The sequence below is a fragment of the Dipodomys merriami genome, unplaced genomic scaffold (genome assembly GCF_024711535.1).
Source record: "Dipodomys merriami isolate MVZ:Mamm:240054 unplaced genomic scaffold, mDipMer1.0.p SCAF_71, whole genome shotgun sequence".
Taxonomy (NCBI): domain Eukaryota; kingdom Metazoa; phylum Chordata; class Mammalia; order Rodentia; family Heteromyidae; genus Dipodomys; species Dipodomys merriami.
In genome coordinates this window covers 3,942,349-3,966,011 of record NW_027206302.1, presented here as the reverse complement: position 1 = coordinate 3,966,011, position 23,663 = coordinate 3,942,349, and the positions used below count along the sequence as shown (strand labels likewise).

At 37.8% G+C, this 23,663-nt stretch overlaps 1 protein-coding gene across 9 annotated transcripts in view; it reads right to left on the bottom strand.

The window, feature by feature from the left end:
- Zmym4 (zinc finger MYM-type containing 4) overlaps nucleotides 1-23,663 on the bottom strand; it is a 106,113-nt gene that overhangs the window by 23,739 nt on the left and 58,711 nt on the right. For 6 of the 9 annotated variants that reach the window (XM_070008876.1, XM_070008870.1, XM_070008875.1 and 3 more), the window contains 15 exons: nucleotides 19,801-19,975; nucleotides 19,473-19,685; nucleotides 17,049-17,199; nucleotides 16,500-16,615; nucleotides 15,845-16,123; nucleotides 15,337-15,487; nucleotides 14,256-14,428; nucleotides 13,096-13,249; nucleotides 10,617-10,757; nucleotides 10,236-10,273; nucleotides 8,358-8,502; nucleotides 4,342-4,460; nucleotides 3,338-3,509; nucleotides 975-1,028; nucleotides 456-635 (listed from right to left, as the gene is read on the bottom strand). In XM_070008876.1, the coding sequence (XP_069864977.1) occupies nucleotides 456-635; nucleotides 975-1,028; nucleotides 3,338-3,509; nucleotides 4,342-4,460; nucleotides 8,358-8,502; nucleotides 10,236-10,273; nucleotides 10,617-10,757; nucleotides 13,096-13,249; nucleotides 14,256-14,428; nucleotides 15,337-15,487; nucleotides 15,845-16,123; nucleotides 16,500-16,615; nucleotides 17,049-17,199; nucleotides 19,473-19,685; nucleotides 19,801-19,975 (2,261 nt within the window). The remainder of the gene's footprint in view (nucleotides 1-455; nucleotides 636-974; nucleotides 1,029-3,337; nucleotides 3,510-4,341; nucleotides 4,461-8,357; nucleotides 8,503-10,235; nucleotides 10,274-10,616; nucleotides 10,758-13,095; nucleotides 13,250-14,255; nucleotides 14,429-15,336; nucleotides 15,488-15,844; nucleotides 16,124-16,499; nucleotides 16,616-17,048; nucleotides 17,200-19,472; nucleotides 19,686-19,800; nucleotides 19,976-23,663) is intronic. The other 3 variants (XM_070008871.1, XM_070008872.1, XM_070008873.1) reach the window with 3 other exon arrangements.

The window sequence follows — 23,663 nt, the reverse complement described above, 5'->3', positions numbered from 1 at the left end:
TTGTGATAAAATAAGAACTTCACATATACTTAAAAGAGAAACAAAGAATGTAGCCCTTAAATAAAATCTTCATCAACAGTCAGGAAAATCTTTTGTAAATAAGTACTACAGGGAAGGTTAAAAAAGGTCAAATTAACCACTTCTGGGAACATTATGCTACTGGCAGAGACTGTTATCAGTACCTCATAGCTGCTTGATCACAACTTGGAGTCTTTATATTTTTATTTTTGTTTTAAGATTTTTTTTAATTGTGAAAATACCATACAGAGGGGTTACAATTACATGAGAAAGGTAATAAGTACATTTTTCATCAAGCATTGTTGCCTCCTCCTTTGTTTCCCCTTACCATCCCTTCCCATCTCCCACCCTCCTCCCCGTCACCCCTCTCCCCAATTTGCAGTCCCGTTGATGTTCTAAACAAAGGACTTTCAAGGGACAGGCTGTGTTCCACAAACCTGAGGGAAAATCTGCTTCCAGATCCTGTTCAGTTTCCCCTTTTGAGAACTGCTTTAGTTCTGAATCAGCTTCTTGCACAGCATTTGACTTTAAGGCGTAATGATTTAGCTCTTCCTCCCAGCTGTGTGGTGTGGATACAGCCTCTGATTCAAGATCACCACTGTATGTACTTCCTTGGTCTGATAAAGAAAACAAATATATTCTCAACATGTTTAGAAACTTTCCCGAACTCTAACAGAAAAACTGAGATATGGACGATTACCTAGGTATACTCAACAATAAAATAATCTGTGTTCATTCATGAGCCTCACAGAATTGGTTTTATACTTTTAATATGTACTTTAAAGAATTAACTTAAAGCAATTAAGATGAGGAAGTTATTACACAAATTAGTATATATGACAGATAACTGATGTCTCTTAGAAATTAAAATCGCAAATATTAGATCAATAATTTTCTATAGGTTTCTATTACTAACAAAGACTTATAAAAACTAAAATATATTTACAATTACAAACCTTTCTCAAATATTTTGGTGTCTAGAAAGAGCTCCTGTTCAGAAGTTTGAGATCCTAAAGTAAAAAAGAAAAGCATATAACGAAAAAAAGTGCATTTCAAGTAAAGTGATTGATTCATATGTATATGACCATATATAAGTATTCATGCAAATATATATATATATACACATACACATACATGAATCATACCATGGAATTCTAAGGAAAAAGAATTCATACATATAAAGGATGATTCATTAATACAATGAAAGCAATTAAATAAATTACTATTGTTAACAGTGCTTACACATGTAGGTAATATTATGAAAAAATTTATACGTCTAATTTTACATATTTGTACTATTTGAAACTGTTCTCTATCTCTCTCATTTTAAGACTAACAAATCTGCTTTAAATTGCCCTGCCCAAATATAATAATCTTTATCCCAGTACTAAAAGACCAGCAGATGCAAGTATTAGATCAATATCTAAGTTATATATAACTTATCTAAGTTATATGAGCATTCAACACATAGAACAAACAATACAGTTTTATCAATAATAAAATAAGTGCACATTAAGATGCTCAAAGAAAACCGGGCCCAGGTGGCTCACACTTGTAATTCTAGCTACTCAGGAGGCTGAGATCTGAGAATCACAGTTCAAAGGCAACTCGGGCAGGAAAATCTATGAGACTCTTATCTCCAATAAACCACCAGAAAACCTTAAGTGGCATTGTGGCTTAAGTGGTAGAGTGCTTGCCTTTAGCTGAAGAGCTAAGGGACAGTACCTAGGCCCAGAGTTCAAGCCCCATGACAAGAAAAAAGAAAAAGAAAAAGCTCAAAAAAGTCAGGCACCAGTGCCTCACATCTGTAATCCTAGCTACTCAGGAAGCTGGAATCTAAGGATCCAGCCCAAACAGCAAACATGAGATTCTTATCTTCAATAAACTACACAGAAAAGGCTGGAAGTGGAGCTGTGGCTCCACTACAGCATTAGCCTTGAACAAAAGAAGCTCAGGGATAGAGTTCAGGCCCACAGTTCTAGCCCCAGGACCAGGAGGGGAAAAAAAAGAAGCTCAAAGACTGAAAATAGGAAAAGGTTTTTTTTTTTTTTTTTTGGTCGGTTGTGGGGCTTGAACTCTGGGCCTGAGCGCTGTCCCTCAGCTCTTCAGCTCAAGGCGAGCTCTCTATCACCTGAGCTACAGCGCCACTTCCGGTTTTCTGGTGGTTTATTGGAGATAAGAGTTTCATGGACTTTCTTGCCCGGGCTGGCTTTGAACCGCAATCCTCAGATCTCAGCCTCCTGAGTAGCTAGGATTACAGGGGTGAGCCACCAGCGCCCCGCTAGGAAAAGGTTCTTTTACCAGGTTACTAATGAAATTGCTTTTGTTTCTCTCATAAAATCAAAGAGAACTGCTGGGCGCCAGTGGCTCACTCCTGTAATCCTAGTTACTCATGAGGCTGAGATATAAGGATACTGCTCAATGCCAGCCCACACAGGAAAGTCTGTGAAACTCATATCTTCAATTAATTACCAAAAAGTCAGAAGTGGAGCTGTGGTTCAAGTGACAAAGTACTAGCTTTGAGCATAAAAAAGCTCAGGGACAGTGCCTAGGCCCCAAGTTCAAGTCCCCAGACCAGCAAAAAATAAAAAAGTCCAGAAGACTAGCCTTCAGCAAAAAAAGCTCAGGGACAACACCCAGACCTTGAGTTCAAGCCCCAACACTGGCACAAAAAAATAAAAATAAAAATCAAAGAGAACTTGAGCTGCCAGTAGCTCACACCTATAATCCTAGCTGCTCAGGAGGCTGAGACCTGAGAATCGAGGTTCAAAGCCACCCAGGGAAAGAAAGTCCATGAGACTCTTATGTCCAATTAACCACCAGAATATCAGAAGTGGCGCTGTGGCTCAAATGGTAGAACACTTAGCCTTGAGCTGAAGAGCTGAGGGACAACACCCAGGCCCAGAGTTCAACCCATGGCCGACCAAAAAAAAACAAAAAACAAAAGAAGAGAATTTGATCACAGATTTCATTTCTTTTATTCTTTATTTTTTCTGTGCCTCTACTGGGTCTTGAACTCAGGGCACCATCCCTTAGCTTTTTTTCAAGGCTGGTATTCTACCACTTGAGCCATAGCTCCTCTTCTGGCATACACACATGCACGCATATACACCATCACTCAACTAACACAGGAAATTAGCTGTGTTACTTTGGTTACAGTTCTGTTTATCCAATGCTGGTGATATATCTGGAATTATTACATATAGACCAGGGATTTTTGAATGTAAGGACAAAACCACAAAATAATCATGAAGTTTAAAGTGACTTGAGTTTCTGACAAATTTAGCTGTGTCTCTCCTTGTTTAAAGAGTGTACCAACCTCCTTGGGACAGGGTCTTCTCTTTCTCTTCATCCTCTGCAATCATTTCTGCCATCTCAAGGAGATCAGCTTCAAATGGATGTGTAGAAAGCTTTTCCTTCATGTCTTCAATACTCTCAGTGACTTTGTCTTCATTACCCACTGAGGATGGAATAAGCATGGGGACAGGGATCTGGAAGGAAAGGACAAAATGAAGAGTTTCTTAAATACTAGGTCAAAACCATGATTTTAGTACCAGAATACTGATCAAACTGGTGAGATTCTTGATGCTTACAGGTATATCCCTTGCCATTCATTTTTGTAATACTACAGCTTGTAAAACTCAAGAAAATGTTTCTGAATCCTTCCAAAGAATAATCCTATAAAACAGCTGCATTTTGTTTTCAAAACTGCTTTGCTTATATTTCTGCTTAATCCTGTCACAACTGTTGAGCTTAAATATTTCATACAGGAATATAAACATACCTATATATGCACATGCACATTTAATACATATAACGTGTGTGTGTCTATGTGTGTGTGTCTGTGTGTGTGTGTCTGTGTGTGTATGGAAGGAGGGAGAGAGAGTGTGCACAATTGGAATTAGGCACCAGTACCAGGGCTTGAACTTGAGATTTCTGTTGCTTCTCAGCTTTTTTGCTCATAGATGGCATTCAATCACTTGAGTTACATGTATAGCCAGATTTTTGCTGGTTAATTAGAGATGGAATCTCATAGACTTTTCTGCCTGGCTGGCTATAAACCTTAGAACCTCAGTTCTCAGATCTCAAACTCCTGAATATCAGCTAAAATTACAGATGTGAGCCACCCTGGTGCCCAACCACATCATAACTCACTTTGAGAAGGTAGAATACAAACAAGTAGATTTCTCAATAGTCAATACATATTTATTAAAAATAGTAACATGATAATTTTAGAAACAAGAGAAACGTTCTGAGCACATTTATAAAATCTTAACTGAAGAAAATACTTAATTAGTATTACTCTCTTAGGTGACTACTTACTGGAACTGGAATTCCAAATGGGACTGGAGCATACTGGGTATAAAGATGAAGAGGTATGGGTACAAACACTGGTACTGGAACTGGCACCACAACAATCTGAGGCTCACTTGGAGTGTCTTCTAGGGGGAAAAAAGATAGGTTAAAATATTTTTAATATTTAATATTAAATAGGCAGAAGGGATAAACAAACAAACCAGGCATGGGAGGTAGCAGTAAAATATCACAAGCTCAAGGCCAACATGAGTTATTTAACTGAATTATATGACCCAGTTTCATAAAACAAGGGTATGGAAATACTTAAAAATAACTGTCATTGGCTGGGCACTGATGGCTCAGGTCTCTAATCCTAGCTACTCAAGGCTAAGATCTGAGGATCATGAATGATTCCAAATCAACCTGGTCAGGAAAGTCCATGAGACTCTCATCTCCAACAGTGGTAGAGCACAAACCTTGAGGGAAAAAGCTCATGGATAGCCTCCAGGCCCTGCGTTCAAGCCCCAGGACTGGCCTACATAAACAAAAAAACCTATACCCCATAAGAGAATCATTGGAGAAGGACAGTACCTTCAATAAATGGTTCTGAGAACACTGAATATCCATATGCTTAAGAATGAAATTAGACCCCCTATTAGTCATCATATATCTAAAAAAATTCAAACTAAGCCAGGCACCATTGGTTCATGCCTATAACCCTAGCTACTCAAGAGGCTGAAATTTGAGGATCGCAATTTGAAGCCAGCTAGAGCAGAAAAAGACTGTGAGACTCCAATTAAGCACAAAATCTCTAATTAAGCACAAAAAGCCAGCAGAGCTGTGGCTCAAGTGGGCAGAGCACTAGCCATGAGCACAAAAAGCTCAGGGACAGTGCCCAGGCTCAGAGTTCAGCCCAAGTACTGGCAAAAAGAAATAAACAAACTCAAAACAGACTGAAGACTTAAAGGTCAAGACCCCCAACTATGAAAATACTATAAGAAAAAAAGAGGCAAAGCATTTAGGGCACTCATGTGGGATGTTTTTTGTTTAGGGGTTTTTCTTTGGTCAGTTGTAGGGCTTCAAGCCAGGGCCTGGCACTGTCCCTGAGCATTTTTGATCAAGGCTAGTGCTCTACCACCATTCCTGGTTTTCTAGTGATTAACTGGAGATAAGAGTCTCATCGAGGGCTGGGAAGGTGGCTCAGTGGTAGAGCGCTTGCCTTGCATGCCTGAGGCCCTGGGTTCGATTCCTCAGCACCACATAAGCAAAAAGAAAAAAGCCAGAAGTGACACTGTGGCTCAAGTGGTAGAGCTCTAGCCTTGAGCTGAAGAGCTGAGGGACAGCGCCCAGGCCCAGAGTTCAGGCCCCACGACCGGATCCAAAAAAAAAAAGAGTCTCATCGACTTTCCTACCCAGGCTGGCTTTGAAATGCAATCCTAAGCTCTCAGGCTCCAGAACAGCTAGGATTACAGATGTGAACAACCAGAGCCCCAGCAATACGATTTTTTTAATATGATCTCAAGAACATAGTCAACAGAATACAAATGACAGATGAGAAAAATCAATATGAATCAGTATGTTTATTGTAAAACTATTCACAATGGCCAAGATATGGAATTTATTTATTTATTTTTGTTTTTGTTTTTTGTCATTTATTGGGCTTGAACTCTGGGCCTGGGTGCTGTCCCTCAGCTCTTCAGCTCAAGGCTAGTGCTCTACCACTTGAACCACAGGTCTACTTCCAGTTTTCAGGTAGTTTATGGGAGATAAGAGTCTCACTGGGGCTGGGAAGGTGGCTCAGTGGTAGAATGCTTGCCTTGCATGCATGAGGCCCTGGGTTTGATTCCTCAGCACCACATAAGCAAAAAAAGAAAAATGTTGGAAGTGGCACTGTGGCTCAAGAGGTAGAGCACTAGCCTTGAGCTGAAGAGCTGAGGGACAGCACCCAGGACCAGAGTTCAGGCCCCACGACCAGACCCCCCCCCCCAAAAAAAAAAGAGTCTCACGGACTTTCCTGCCTGGGCTGGCTTTGAACCAAGATCCTCAGATCTCAGCCTCCTTAGAAGCTAGGATTATAGGCTTGAGCCACTGGTGCCCAGATGCAATTTATTTATATATCCATCAACAAATGGATAACTGAAATGTAATATATAATGTATGTGAGTGCATGCACACAATCAATTAGCCATAAAAAATGATGAAATTCTGTTATTATAGCAACATGAACAAATCTAAAGGAAATCCTGTCAAATCAAGTCACTGATGCATATCCTCGATTACGTAAGTTTAAATGTTGACCTCATAGAAGCAGAGTATGGAATAGTGGCTAGAGGAGACTGGGAAAAGGGGACATGGAGAGAAAAAAATTAATGAATACAAGATTCCCTGCAACTAGAGAAATCACTTCCAGTGCTCTACAACATAGTCGTGTTAACAACATAGTAGGGTACAATTAATTGTGTATTTCAAAGGTGCTAGAAAGAATTTTGAGGGCTGGGAAGGTGGCTCAGTGGTAGAGCGCTTGCCTTGCATGCCTGAGGCCCTGGGTTCGATTCCTCAGCACCATATAAGCAAAAAGAAAAAAGCTGGAAGTGGCGCTGTGGCTCAAGTGGTAGAGTGCTAGCCTTGAGCTGAAGAGCTGAGGGACAGCGCCCAGGCCCAGAGTTAAGGCCCCACGACCGGACCCAAAAAACAAAAACAAAAAAGAAAGAAAGAAAGAATTTTGAAAATTCCCAACATAAATGGTAAAAATGAGCCAGGTGCCAAGGGGTGTATGCTTGCAATCCTAGCTACACAGGAGGCTGAAATCTGTAGGATCACAGTGTGAAGCCTAGGCAGTAAAGTCCACTAGATTCCATATCCAAAATAACCACCAGAAAGTCCTCAAGGTGTGGCTGAAGTGTTAGAACACCAGCTATTAACAAAAAATAACTCAGTATGACTCCCAAATAATTCATATGTCTATTATGCTTGAGAAGCACTAGCCTACAGGATAACCCTATAAATCTAGGGATCTAGGATTCTCTTCTGTCTAAACTTTTGAGACCTATGGATGGAAAGCATGAGGAGCTATCCAGAGCCATTTCCAAATGAAACAAACAAAATAGTCAAAAACTACTAAAAAAAAAAAAAAAAGAATTTGGAATTTTCCTAAATATACATAGCAAATAAAGAACACTGCAAACTCAATCGATGTTTTATGAGTAGTATTGTCTATGGCATTTCAGCCACTACCTGCTCTAACACCCAAGCTTAGCTCAGCTTCACCTGACAAAAGCTTCACTCTGAGTAGTTGTAGCAGGGGAAAATGGGCCTCTCTCCTCTCCACTGACAATCAAGGATAACGAACACGAAAATTTTTTACCAGAAGTTAAACTTCTGGAGAATGTGACTAAGAGGCTAGGAACAACCTACCACCTAGCTACCACAACAGAATGGAAGCTCTACCCTAGAAAAGGCAGGCCAGCTCATTTGTGGTATAGAATTTCCACACCAAGAAAGGCCAGCTAAGAAGACAAAAGGTTATCATCCTCCCCAACATCTAGCAAAGTGAAAGCAATTCATAAGTTCTGAAATGCTCCCTAAGGCAAAAGATTTTTTTTTTAGACAATGTGAAGGTATAGGGATATAGCATGTGTGAAGTCCTAATTTGGACACAGGCAAGAGAATGCAGAGAGCTAAGGAGCGGGGACAAAATGTTGAGTTGTTCAAATTTAAGGGCCCTTTGGAAAATAGCACCTCTTAATTAACAGCCTGCTTCCATTACACTAAAGCTTCTGCCTAGTCCACACGATTGCAGTCATTAATAAGGGAATTAAATCTGCTCACAATATGGTACTATTAATTAACTTTCTTCTCTTTGGTCTACCTTGTTAGGTCTCAGATAAGTAGAATACCTTACTCATATAGATGCTACAGGAACTAAATTGAACCATGCAAAGAAACAACCAAACATAAAGTAAACAATGTGTGCTCAATGTAAGCAGATCCCACATTCCTCCCCTCTTCCACCCCCCCCCCAAAAGCAAGCCCAAGGAACATACCTGTCTGACATTCTTTGTTTTGGGTATGTGGTTTACATGAAGTGGCTTTAGTCTGTGTGATGGGCTTGCATAATAAAGCTTTATTCTTCAAAAGCCTTGGCGTTTGGGAAGGTGGCAATTTCAAGGCATCTGTTTGGGTACTTGCCTAGTAAAAAAATTAAGTCAGAATCCTAAGAGTTTTTCAAAATATATCATTAATTATAAGAAACAGTATACTTTTAAAAGAAATACTGCATTGGAATCTCACAGATGAAACAAACATGTAAGAAATATAGTACTCCTGAAATATTAATGGTGATTGATAAAGGAGTATTTTCTTTTTTATTTTTTGTCAGTCGTGGGGCTTGAACTCTGGGCCTGAGTGCTGTCCCTCAGTTCTTCAGCTCAAGGCGAGCGCTCTACCACTTGAGCTACAGCGCCACTTCCTGATAAAGGAGTATTTTCATAACCATTTACTGACAATATATTTAGGTATCACTTCTGTTTATCAGGAAAAACGTTAATCTTATTTTAACACATTGTTGATCAGTAACAATAGTGACTGAGTTTAAAATGAGAACTATTATTTTTTGATTGAAATAAAGAAGTAACAGAATCAGTAATAGAGACCTAGAAATAATAGAATCATTTGAGATTATTTAAGTAATTTGAAGGGCCAGGATATGACCAGTATAGAGCACTTGCCTAACATGCAAAGTGCTGCGTGCAATCACCAGGAAAACACACACACACACAATGCAAAAGTTATCCTAGAGACCAGGAAACATCTTAGAAATGTCATTATTCTAGTCAGGAGTTTTGTTCATTACTTATTTTTTTATTTATTTAATAATGAAAATTATTGGAAGTGGCGCTGTAGCTCAAGTGGTAGAGCGCTTGCTTTGAGCTGAAGAGCTGAGGGACAGCGCCCAGGCCCAGAGTTCAAGCCCCACGACCGACAAAAAAAAAAAAAAAAAAAAAAAGAAAATTATTAAGAAATGAAAAAATACACTGGTTATTATACCATGATCTGCATTAAAGAAAGTTTTACAAATATTTTATTCACAATATCCACTGAAATCACATTTTAGAATTTCATTCACAATTTAAATATATTATAAATTATACAAAAAGTTGAAAAGGTAAAATGCCTAAGTTCTGTACAATTCAATTCTTTGTTTTTTTGGTTGGTTGTGGGACTTGAATTCTGGGCTTGGGCGTTGTCCCTCAGATCTTCAGCTCAAGGCTAGTACTTGAGCCACAGCGCCACTTTCAGTTTTCTGGTGGTTAATTGGAGATAAGAGTCTCACGGACTTGCCAGGGCTGGCTTTGAACCATGATCCTCAGATCTCAGCCTCCTGCAGCTAGGATTACAGGCATGAGCCACCAGCGCCCAGCCTGTACAATATAATTCTATATAATTTTGAAAACACCTTCAATAACTACAAATAGGTACCCAAGTACTTATAGAAATTAAAGTATATGAGACCTAATTAAGAAATCCTAGCTGGTGCTGATGGCTCATACCTACAATCCTAACTACTCAGGAGGCTGAGATCTGATGATGGTGGTTCAAAGCCATCTGGATAGGAAAGTCCATGAGACCCTTATCCCTAATAAACTACTCAAAAAAGCCAGAAGCGACACTGTGACTCAGGTGTTAGAGTGCTCACCTTAAGCAAAAGAAGCTCAGGGACAGTGCACAGGCCCAGAGTTCAAGCCCCAGGACTGGCAAAAAACAAATAACAAAAAAAAGAAATCCTATTTTTGAATAAAGAGCAACAAGCTTATGAAGTTTATTTTTTATAATAAAGGAGAGCAAATTAGCTCAGATGACATGCAGTACATAAAAATACAGAAAATACAGAGTCAATACCAATAAAAATAGTAAAAACTTACATCCCCAATGATTTTTGCTGTTACTGTTGGAACTGCACCTTGATATAAATGAAAAGGTAAATTTAGTATCTTTTAAAGTTATCTAAACATTGGTATTAAAGCTGATCCTCAATCTAAAATCACAATGTTTCCTACTATCTTAAATGTTCTATTTTCATCAATTCAATGAAATAAACTAGCAGAATATAGGAAGAATAAAGGAGATGACTCTTCAAAGCCATGGCATACCACAGTTAGGTATGGCATACCATACCTAACATGAATGTCTCAAACATGAAAATGGCCATCCATGGCAAAAAGGTACAGTATTTAATTCACAATATTTAACTCACAGTATCTAACTCAAAAAGGCAAGATGAACACTTCCAAATTATACTGTACCTTGTAAGACACTGTTAGAATTTGCTGTGGGCTGAGCAGCAGGAGCACTTGCCAATGACACCACATTAGCTATGACTGGTGTAGAATCTTTTCTGAGAGATGGGGGTCCTGCAGAAGCAGCTTGAGCCATGGAAATATTTGCTGATTAAAAAACAAAAATAAAGAAACCTCATATAATTGACATTTTGTATAGAAACCAGTGTCTCCAGAGGGTTAAGCAATCCTTTCAAAAATGATTTTAATTTCTGTAGAAGCGTAGTCACTTGAGTTTTGGGGGGGTTGTTTTCATTTTTGTTTTTGATACAGGTACTGAACTCACAGCTTGAATGTTGTCCCTTAGTTTTTTCTCAACTCTACCAGTTGAGCCAATAACTCTATTTGTGCCTTTTTTGCTTGTTAATTGAAGAGGCTCAGACTCTTCTGCCAGGACTGACTTCAAACTGCAATCCACAGATTTCAGCCTACTGAGTAGCTAAGACTACATTAATGAGCTGCTGATGCCCAGCTAATTATTAGCTTTTAATTTGTTAATCTTCCATGTTCTTTATCTTTGCATAAAAATGCTACAGTCTCGCTTAAAGCTAACAAAAATACCAACATAATATGCACCAATAAAAATCAGATAGGAACTAGGAGGTGGCTTGGTGGTAGAGTGCTTGCCTAGCATGCATGAAGCCCGGGGTTCAATTCCTTAGTACCACATACATAGAAAAAGCCAGAAGTGGTGCTGTGGCACAAAGTGGTAGAGCACTAGCCTTGAGTGTAAGAGCTCAGGGACAGTGCCAAGGCCCTGAGTTCAAGCCCCATAACCCGCAAAAAAATAAAAGAGTAGCCAGGTCTCAGTGAGTCTCGCCTGTAAATAAATCCTAGCTACTCAGGAGGCTGATATTTAAGGATCTCAGTTTGAAGCCAGATGGGCAGGAAAGTCCATGACACTCTTATCTTCAATAAACTACCAAAATAAAACCAGAAGTGGAACTGTGGCTCAAGTGGTAGAGCACTAGCCTTGAGCAAAAGAAGCTCAGAGACGACAACCAGATCCTGAATTTGAGCTTCAGGACTACTCCCCGCCTCCAAAAAATAAAAAATAAAAATCAAAGAGTAGATTTAATGGACTTTTAAAAGGTGTTTCTTAACATGCCTTGACATTTTAAAGGATTTAAGTTTCTAAAATAAGCTCTTATAGTTCTTACTTCTATTTATAAAGATACTAAAATTATTCTAACTTTTAAGATAGTACTAGATTTATATTTGCTAAGTTTCTGATATTAAATTTCATCCAGCTATGCATCCATCCATCTATCCATCCATTGCCTAGACCAGCCTCCACCTTGCCACCCTCCTACCACAGTAGGATTACAGATATGCTAGTCATCCCACCTGTCTGTATTGGTAGATTTAAAAAGCCACATGATTTACTGTTTGACATTTTTTTAATTGAATTTTATTTTATTTGTGAACATACTGTACAGAGGGGTTACAATTACATGGGCAGGATAATGCGTACATTTCTTACCAAGCATTGCAGCCTCCTCCTTTGGTTTACCCTTCACATCCCTTCCCAGCCTCCCCCCTACCCCCCAATCCCAATCCTTCTCCTTTCCCCCCCCCTTCCCCCAGCCCTACTGTTTGACTTTTGGAAATCTTTTTTTTTTATTGTGAGAATACAGTACAAAGGAGTTACAATTACATGCGCAAGATAATGAGTATATTTCTTATTAAGCATAGTTGCCTCCTCTTTGTTTCCCCTTCCCATCCCTTCCCATACTCTCCCACTTCCCGCAACAGATCCTCCCCCCACACCCCACCAAAGTTGTAAAGTTCGTTTTTCGATATAACAATTTGTAAACTTCACTGTTGCAATGGGTCCTACTGTTTGACTTTTGATATAAGAAGTTTGAGATCTTTTTTAAAGGAACCCACGGTGCATGGGTGTTTGTGTAGTTACAAAACAGTGTAATACAGCTGGGCAATGGTGGCTCACGCCTGTAACCCTAGCCACTCAGGAGGCTTAGATCTGATGGTAGCAGTTCAAAGCCTGCCCAGGCAGGAATGGCTGTGAGACTCTTATCTCCAATTAACCACCAGAAAACCAGAAATGGAACTGTGGCTCAAAGTGGTAACCTCCCTTGACCAGATAAGCTCAGGGACCGTGCCTTGTCCCTGAGTTCAAGTCCCATTATCAACAAAACTAAAAAAGATGAATACATAAATACAAAGTAGTGTCATCCCAAAGAAAACATCCCTAGTTTGGTTGATTCAATATGCACAGAAAGCTATAAAAATGTGACCCATTTACCTACTATTAAGGTGTTTAACAAAAGCATCTAAATGAAATGCCATTTGAACCTAATGGGCTTTATAAAATTTTATAAAATTTTATAAAATTGACAATTATTCAAATATTCTAATATGTAGAAGAAAAGTAGTTCCTGGCATTGACCAGTGACTACATTTCACTACGTGGTTTAAATCTTACCCGCATTGTTGCTCTGTGAAGGTGGGTCACATACAGTTTGCTGATGGCAGAACATCAAGATACAAAGCAGATTACAGAAATGTTTTATTTCTCCTCGCCATTTCAAGGATTCACTGAGTTTACCTTGTCGTTTACAACCATCACATTTGGCCATCTATAACAGAAACAGGACATAGTGAAGAAGAAACTAATTATCTGTCTTGGGAATGGCAGAATAAAAGGGAGCACATGTAACAATAGAGGAGATTAAATTTTAAAACAGAAATTTAAAAATGAAAGGCTGACTACCCTTTAGTTTATCCTATTTATTTACTACTAATGATTTTATTCTAAATCATTACAGACCAAGACATATTTTAGATACTCCAATTAATGGCAAATACCAAAGTGAAGTTTGCTTAATATCAAACATCCCTCTTTTTTTTTTTTTTTTTTTGCCAGTCCTGGGGTTTGAGCTCAAGAGCCTGGGCATTTTTCCTGAGCTTCTTTTGCTCAAAGCTATCACTCTACCGCTTGAGACACAGTGCCACTTCTGGCTTTTTCTGTTTATGTGATACTGAGGAATCAAATCTAGGACTTCATGCATGCTAGGCAAGCACTCTACCATTAAGCTACACTCCCAGCCCCAATCCCTCATTCTTCACTAGACAAATTCATCTTATTTAAATAAACCAGTAAAATGGTAATTTAAGGTATTTTAATGTCTTTAACCTGGTATGTGGCTGGGCACTGGTGGCTCACATCTATAATCCTAGCTACTCAGGAAGCTGAAATGATGATTGAAGTTCAAAGCCATCCATGAGACTCTCATCTCCAATTAATCATCAGAAAACAGGAAGTAGAGGTATGGCTCAAAGTGGTAGAGCACTAACTTTCAGCAAAAGAGCTCAGGGACAGCACAGAGGTCCTGAATTCAAACCCCACAAATGACCAACAACAACATCAAAAACAACCAACTTGATGTCTCTTATGAAAATTAAAGGCAAAAGGACTAAAACTTCAATGTCATTAAAAGCTTCCTAAATCTATGTAACTGCTAGAGAACATAAAATACTTAATATTTAAAAATTTGAAATCATTGCTTTCATGGTATATGAAATTTAAAAAGACAGTAATTTTGGCTGCATCTCCAAAATCTTAGAAGTGTGAATTTTATTCACCTGATAGAACAAAACTGTGTATTTGGACATGCATTCTTCACCACAGAAGTCTTCCAGCTTTCCTCCCAAGTTATTCTGTATTAATTTGGGAGAAGTCTGTAAACAGTAACTGCACATTTTACAATGAGTTCCCCAACGTTTTCCCAAGTCATGTTTATAAAGCAATTTGCAACCTAAAAATCAGAAAAAATGAAATTAACGTTTGAGGAACATTACCTATATTTTTTATTTAATTGGTCTAGAACAAGGTTTTCACACCTATTTCCTGATAATACCAGGTCAAGAGATCAATATAGAGGATCAAACCTAGGATTGTTTTTAATAATAAAAACAAAATATAAAATATTGTACTATCATATATAAGTATCCTAACTTCATCAAATTTTTATTTAGGTATGTGAAAATATGTTGAGTCACAATGTAAAATGAATTGGGAGGGAGATGTACTCATGTCTCAACTCAGGGCCCTGTGCTTGCTAGATAAGCAGCTACAACTTGAATCACACCTCCAGTCCTAATATATTAAAATTCCTTGTATCATCAAAAGGTTTGAAAACCACTGGTCTGGAAGGATAATATTGGGCAGTTTTAGAATCAAACAGAGCATTTAAAACATAAAATACTTATCTAAGTAAATAAAACACCCCTCTGTACACTATTTTTACAATAAAAAACGTATTTAAAAAATAATCTACTTCATGTTGATGTGCACAGTCAAACCATTTTACAATCAGAAATATGCTGCTTCAAACAACAGAAGTATAAACTTAGGGTGCCACTAGAACTTAAGGACTTATATCTAGAATTAAATACAGGACCTAAGATCTTTTCCTTCTCCACCAATTGAATGTTAAATGCTTTTCATATCTTTCCATTATACTTTGAAAATCTTTTACTTCATTTATCTATTTAAATATGAAGGAATAGATAACAAAAGAATTGTGTGTGAACAAATTAAAGACTTTGGGAAAACAAATAGGAATAAATTAGATACACTCATATAGTAATGTAACTTAAAACATCAACTACTTTTAAAACAACCAACATGCTCAGTAGGTTAGATTATCTTCTCTCTTTTTACCTTCACTACAGAATGACTTGTCAGCACCTGAGAATCGCACAGTCTCCTTTACAATTTTCTCAATTTTACAATATTCACACATTGCCATTACATTATTTATTTTCTTATATTCATCAGAACAATTCTTGCCACAGAACTGAAACATTTTACCCTGCAAAGAAATATCAAGTATTAATTAAACATCTCATTTACCTTAATGAAATTTTATCCTTCTTACTTTCTTTTTTTTGCTGGTCATGGGCATTAACTCTGGGCCTGGGCGCTGTCCCTCAGCTCTTCAGCTCAAGGCTAGGGCTCTACCACTGGAGCCACAGCACCACTTCCGGCTTTTTCTGTTTATGTGGTACTGAGGAATCGAACCCAGGGCCTCATGCTTGCAAGGCATGCACTCTACCGCTGAGCTACCTTCCCAGCCCATCCTTCTTACTTTCAAAACAAATAGTATCATTTTCAGAGACAGAAAGCTAAAACAGACACTTAAACCCTTTATAATAAATCTATACTTTACCTTATAATCAAGAAGTTCTGGCTTTGTAGCAAAAAGACGGTTACAGTGTTGACACCTGAGTTTCACAACACTCCGTGCAAACCCAACATGCTGGGATTGGGCAGCAAGGCGCTGGAGGCCAGCGGCTGCAGAGCTGCTGAGGGAGGAGGGAGAGACAGCAGAGGTGTTGTTACTGCCTCCTGCCGACACCGTTGAACCTGAGGGGATGCTCACAATTACTTGGCCTTGAGACAAGGGCACTACTGAAGAATTCATACCAGTTGGTTTATTGAACAAATTCTGAAAAAAAATGAAACAACAACAAAACAAAATTCAGTCATTTGTTTAAACAAATGAGAACTGTGTGCCCACATAGTGCTAGGCAAACATTAATGAGCAGGTTAAATTTTCTGCCTTTCAGTAGCTTATAAATGAATGGGGTTTATGTCCAAAAAAAAAAGTTTAAAACTAATGTTCTCCTAATAGATAATCTGGGTTCTAATAGTACTATTTTATTTATAGAAAGCAGTTACCTGACATGCCTCCAAATACAGGATGAACTAAGATACTAAGGACTGAAACAGAAGCTAAGGCAATCCAGGAACTAGCAAACACCAGGCTTACTTACTACACTAGAGTAACTCACTGAAGAACACGAAGTCACCTAAAGCCATACCTGGAAAGCAGCCACACAGCTATAGCTACAGAAGTTTCGTATGCTTCCATCTGACATGGCTAGATGATACTGAGGGATTGCTGACGTCTTACAGCTGTTACACTGAACTTGTACACCTTAGCAAATGAAAACAACATGTAATGAGTTATGCATACAATCCCATAATGATTTAAATATTTTATAATATACAAAGTTCAAAGGCCAGGTTAAGTTACAGGACTGAAACTAAACTCAATCATTATACATAAAACAAAAAATAACATTATTGAAAAAATTAAAAGTAGTCACAATTTACCTGAAACTATAAAATAAATAAATCTTAAATAAATAAGGTATAGATAAAGAAAACACATTAAAGAAACTGTATGAAATTATTTTGGTAAGGGAAAAATTCACAATATATAAGCAAGCAAAGAAACAAGTAACCACTTTAATGTGATATTTTATAACAAAAATTTGAAGTATCCTAACTTTTTCCTGGAAATAAATTAAATTTTACAAAAAGCTGTGCCATCCTATACATTTTATAGTTTATGAAAGTAGTACTACCTGCAGAAGTAACCATTTTAACTCTGTAAGCAGATAAGCAATTAACAGAACAAAAAAGTTCTGTCTTCCCCAAGCTATTGGTATTTTCAATCATTTCTGCAGAAGATCTCAATGATTTGCAAAGTGCACAAGGTGTAATTTTGGCTGATTTCTGTTAAGAGAATAAAACATCATATGTTTTTATTAAATTCATAGTAAATGCATAATTCTGTGAAGTGTGTATATTTAACACTGCTGAAATATTGTTTGTTATTATCTACAGTGCTGGGGACAAATTCCAGAGCCATGCATGAAATACTAATTTTTTTCTTATTCATGAAATATTTTAAATCAGTGGTTTTCGAGATTTCATAGTTATAGTCCTCTGTTACAAATTTTACAAAGTGACCCTGTATTCACATGAGATTTTGAATTTCTGTATTACAATATGTATTAACTTGAAAAGTTTCATAGGAAAATATAGCTGATGATATAGTGTGACATACTTTAACAGTTTGCGCTATACTATATTACCAAATAATACTTGCTATAATCTAGCAATTAATTTCAGGATTTATTAATTGGTTTAAAGCATGGTTTCTGAACCATTACAGTGTATTTGTGTGTGCTGATACAGGGGCTTGAATTCAGGGCCTACGCACTGTTCCTTAGGATTTTTGCTCAAGGCTAGCATTCTACCACTTGAGTTACAGCTCTACTTCTGGCTTTTTATTGGACAAGAAGAATGTCACACTTCCCTGCCCAAGATGGCTTTGATCCTCAGATCTCACTCAGCTTCCTGAGTAGCTAGGATTACAGGTGTGAGCCAACAGCTCTTGGCCACTAAAAATTCACTTTTTAAAAAGGATACACAATTGCACTCAAATATGGAGCCACTGTAAAATCTTAAATGTAAAAGGTACTTGCTATTGCTTACAGTTTAACAATTTTTAATTTACTTTTCATTTTCCTTAAGTAATTGCACAAAGAGGTTTCTTTCAATTCAACATACCCATTTGTGAGTACCATGCATCTTCATCAATGTCACCTCTTCCATTGCTCTCCCCTATCTCTCCCAACCCTGCCCAAGTTAGGTTTACCAATTTCAAAATTAACATCTGATCACTTACTAACAAAACATAAGCCTAAGGGCCAGCCAACTATTTAAAGACAACCAACACAGTTAACTCAAATTACCCTCTGCAAAACTCATCAACGCATAAAATGGTGTTTAACACTCATCTATTTTTCCTAGTTTATGAAGAAAAGGAAAATCCCTTTAAAAAGTAATATTAACATTTTTTAAAAATAATTTTTCTCCCTTTTTTGTATGGTACTGGAGAATCTGAAGTGTCATGCTTTTGAGGGAAGCATTCTGCTAACAGAACCACTCCCTAAGCCAAACTTTTATTTTCTGATTTGCAATTTAAATTACTACAAGAATACATATTCAATTTGGACTTTTCTTTTTTTTTTTTTTTTTTTTTTTTTGCCAGTCATGGGGCCTGAGCTCTGGGCCTGGATGCTGTCCCTCAGCTCTTCAGCTCAAGGTTAGCACTCTACCACTTGAGCCACAGTGCCACTTCTGGCTTTTTCTGCTTATGTGGTGCTGAGGAATTGAACCCAGGACCTCTTGCATACAAGGCAAGCACTCTACCACTGAGCCACCTTCCAAGCCCAAAGTTGTGTTTTTTTGTGTGTTTTTTTTTTTGGGTCCGGTCGTGGGGCCTGAACTCTGGGCCTGGGCGCTGTCCCTCAGCTCTTCAGCTCAAGGCTAGCACTCTACCACTTGAGCCACAGCGCCACTTCTGGCTTTTTTTCTTTTTGTTTATGTGGTGCTGAGGAATCGAACCCAGGGCCTCATGCATGCAAGGCAAGCACTCTACCACTGAGCCACCTTCCCAGCCCTTGGACTTTTCTTTGTCAGATAAAAAGTATATATGCAAATTCCAACATGTTCCAAACTTAGAAAGCTGTAATACCAAAGGATAAGATTGGTTATCTGGAAAATGTATTACATTTCTTCATAGTTTTTTTTATTTGGAAATTATTAATAAAAATAATGAGCCAAAGGCTGGCGATGGTGATACACACCTGTAATCTTAGCCCTCAGGCACCTTAGGCATTAGAATCTCAAGTTCAAGGTCAATCTAGGTTACATTGCAAGACCTTCTCTTTAAAAAAAAAGCACACTAAAGTATGAATCAAATCTGAAATAAAGTTACATCCTAAAAACATGAATTTCTAATAAATGAACAGAAACTGGCACTTATAAAAAATTATTACAGAAAAATTGGCACATATTCATTTGGGAAACGCTACTTATATGTAAAGAACCAAGCAATAATCTCAATATTTTTAACAATTATTTCAAAAATTATTTCCACCAGAAAGCTTACAGATACCTCTCAAAGATGAATACTAGGGTTAAATACGGTCAAGTACCTGCTTGTACGCTGTGACACACATTGAACTACAAAACTTCTTAGACTGTCCCTCTATCTGAAGCATGTGGCACTGTCCGGAGCCACTGTAACAGTAACCCCCACAATTCTCACAACAGTTCATAGTGAGGTTGTTAGCCGAGCGAAACTTAGAGAAGCAGGCATCACTGCAAAGTTTATGTACCACATTCTGGTAATTAACTTCATGTCGAATCTAGGAATTAAAAAGCAACATACAAGCAGTAAGCAGAGACCATCAAAGGCTGTTCTTTGAGCACAGCACTGGATTCACGCACCTCCTCCCCCAATAAAATAAAAAGGCAACTTACAACGGCATTCTTCTGACACATGCTGCATTTGGTGGAAATGCTGTTTGTATTTATGGTAACAATAGGTTTTTTTTTCAGTTCATATGTTGACAAACATGACTGACTACAAAAATCTTTACTGGTGGTGGTATTTTCAAACTGGGCACTGATCACATCCTTTGGATTTAAAATGTCTCTAAAAATAATAAGAGATAAAATAAGCCACAGTATAATCCTTTTGTGTATGTATATGGTTTTAAAGTAACCAAATAAAATATAATGAAAGGGCATTGAAATTTAAATTTTGAAAAATCGGTTGTCTTAATTTGATCTTTAATTACTTTTTAATAAAGTAGAACTAATATGCCAACTATTTCATAGAACTGTTGTGAGATTTTACTATGCCTCAAAGATTAAAAAGAAGTATCTGTATCATTTGTACTCATTATATGTTGGATTATATAGTTAAAACTTTCTTCTTTAGAATTGTCTTATTTCCCAAAAATTCTTTAAAATGGTATTACACTCGAGGAATGAGGCAAACGAGGAAGGCAAATAAAGTCGAAACAGATTATTTTTAACTATGAAAATAGAACAAAGAAAAGTGTTGAAATTGGTTGGGGAAGAGGAGAAGGGAAAAGAAAGAGGGAATAAAAGTAATTGGAATACAATGTAAACGTGTGGAAAGGTAACAATGAAATGTTCCCCTGTAAGCTAATAAAAAATATTACATTTAAAATTCTTCCAAGCCATTATTAGATGTTCTTCTTCCCTCATCATGCTGGGAATGGAAACTGAGGCTTTGGACATACTAGACAAACACTCTACCAAGTCACTTCCCCAGGCCTTGGATTATATGAGATAGAATCTTGCTAAGGAGCTCAGGGATAGCCTCTACTTTCGATACTCTTGTCTCTACCTCCAGAGTGCTAAGATTACAGTACACACTACCACATCTAGCAAACTACCAGAACTATTATCTTTAAGAAAATAAACATATTTTCAATTATATACTATATATTCTAGCATGATTATTATATAAAGTCTAACATTGCCCTATGTTAATACTATACTATAAGGCAATTAAGACTAAAATTCTTTTTTTTTTGGTCCGGTCGTGGGGCCTGAACTCTGGGCCTGGGCACTGTCCCTCAGCTCTTCAGCTCAAGGCTAGCACGCTACTACTTGAGCCATAGCACCACTTCCGGCTTTTTTTTTCTGCTTATGTGGTGCTGAGGAATCGAACCCAGGGCCTCATGCATGCAAGGCAAGTGCTCTACCACTGAGCCACCTTCCCAGCCCCTAGACTAAAATTCTTAATGACTAAGGCTCCTTACCACTATTCCAGTCCTAATTCTACCACCAAATCAGTTTTTCTAAAGTAAATTTTTCTAAAGTAAAACTCAAAATTTCAAATTCATACAATGTTGTAAACATTTTTCCTCACAAGTACACACCCACAAAAGTTAATATTATGGTTATACTCAGTCATGCACCATAAACAGATTACATTAACAAAATATCTCCTTTAGAAAAAATAACATATCTCAATAAAAGATAATAGTAAGCTGAGAATGTGGCTTAGTGTTAGAGTGCTTGCCTGGTATGCATGAAGCCCTGGGTTGTACTCCTCAGTACCACATAAACAGAAAAGGCCAGAAGTGGCACTGTGGTTCAAGTGGTAGAGTGTTAGCCTTGAGCAAAAAGAAACTCAAGGTCAGTGCTCAGGCCCTGGTTCTAGCCTTAGGGCTGGCAAAGAAAAGAAAAAAAAAAGGAAGTGGCGCTGTGGCTCAAGTGTTAGAGCGCTAACCTTGAGCTGAAGACCTGAGGGACAGCGCCCAGGCCCAGAGTTCAGGCACACCACAGACCAAAAAAAAGAAAAAGAAAAAGAAAATAGTAAACATAATAGCAAATAAACACCTCATACCATATTCTTCTGTAATATGTATTATATATATATATATATATATTATACCTTTCCTATTTAGTAGTTCTAGACTGTGCTGCCTCCTGCATTTTTTCCCTTTCTAATATTCTAAACAACATATATTTTAAAGTATTTCACAGGAGTATTTGCTGAAGTTATATTGAACCAGATACTAGCTGAGACCTGAGTCAAAACACAGTCCTTGTATGTGTTCAAAGAGCTCACAGTTATTGGAACAAATAGACTAACGATTTATAAAACACTATCATAGAAGCACTCTTGAATGTATAGTGTGAATAATTTTCAAACAAATATATGTAAACTTCTATAGAAATTTTACTGAAAGCTGGGCATAGTGGCTCATAACTACAATCAAAACTACTTGGAAGGGGGCTGGGAAGGTGGCTCAGTGGTAGAGCGCTTATCTTGCATGCATGAGGCCCTGGGTTCGATTCCTCAGCACCACATAAGCAAAAAGAAAAAAGCCGGAAGTGGCGCTGTGGCTCAAGTAGTAGAGCACTAGCCTTGAGCTGAAGAGCTGAGGTACAGCGCCCAGGCCCAGAGTTCAGGCCCCATGACCAGGACCGCCCCCCTCCCAAAAAAAAACTACTTGGAAGTTGGGAGACCAGAATCAAGTTTGAGCAAAAAGTTAACAAGATTCTATCATAAAGAACAAGTTTGGAGCCAGGCACTTGTGGCTCACTCTTGTAATCCTAGCTACTCAGGAGGCTGAGATCTGAGGATTGCAGTTCAAAGACAGCCCAGGCAGGAAAGTCCATGAGACTCAATAAACCACCAGAAAACCGGAAGTGGCACTGTGGCTCATGTTGTAGAGCACTAGCCTTGAGCTGAAGAGCTGAGAGGGACAGTACCCAGGACCAGAGTTCAAGCCCAACAACCGACCAAAAAAAACAAACAAACAAACAAGTTTGGTATAGTAACTGCTATTTGTAATACAAGCTACCTGAAAAGCTACCAATGCCAGCCAGCGCAGAAAGTACAAGATCTTAAAAATAGCTGAAACAAACCAAATGACTTGAAACACTGCCTACTGGGAAAGTGAGATTGAGAGGATAGTAGTTTGAGGGCAGCCCAGGTAAAAAAGTTTTCAAGATTCCTTATCAATGAAAAGCTAGCTAGATGTGGTAATACACACTTAAAATCCTAGCTATAAGCAAAAGTCTAACATGGTCAGGGTGCTCCTAGGCATGGGTCCCAGGCCAAGGCAAATCCTTATTTCAAAAATAACCAGCAAAAACAAGGCAAGAGACATGACTCAGCAGTAACAGCAATCACCAAGCAAGTGTGAAGTCCTGGGTTCAAAAGAAAAAAAAAAAAAAAAAAGATGTAAAAGGGACTAGTAAAAAATATAGTAAAAATGCTCATATGCAAGTGTGAGAGCCTCAGTTTAAAAAAAAAAAAAAGTACTGACACAGGGAGAGAGGGAAGGAGAAAACATGAGAGTTGAGGATGTAAGTCCACAGGAAAAGCACTTGTCTGGCATTCATAAGAGCCAGATTCAATCCCTAGTACCATACAGAGCAGAAGTAAAAAACCAGAAGGTAACATCTTAGCTGTGGCAATACTAGAGGCCAGAGGGGTAAGATAAACTTAGGTGACAATAACATATATGAACAAGAATAAAAATGGTTTAAGAGGGAGTATACAGTTTAAAATGTATGTAAGTCTTCCTTAGTATTTCATGGCAAAATTTTAGAAAGCAGGAAAAATATTAAAATAACAATTTTCAGTCTAACTCAATTTATAATCAAAGAATGTGTATACTAAAATATAGAAATTAAAGATAGAACATATATTTAAGTATTCATCTTTAAAGCTATGTATCCAAAGAGTATAAATACCAAAAACATTATGTAGAAATCATATAACAATTAATTATGTAGAAATCATATAACAATTATATCATATAAACTGTAGCTAAAAAATAAGAGCATTT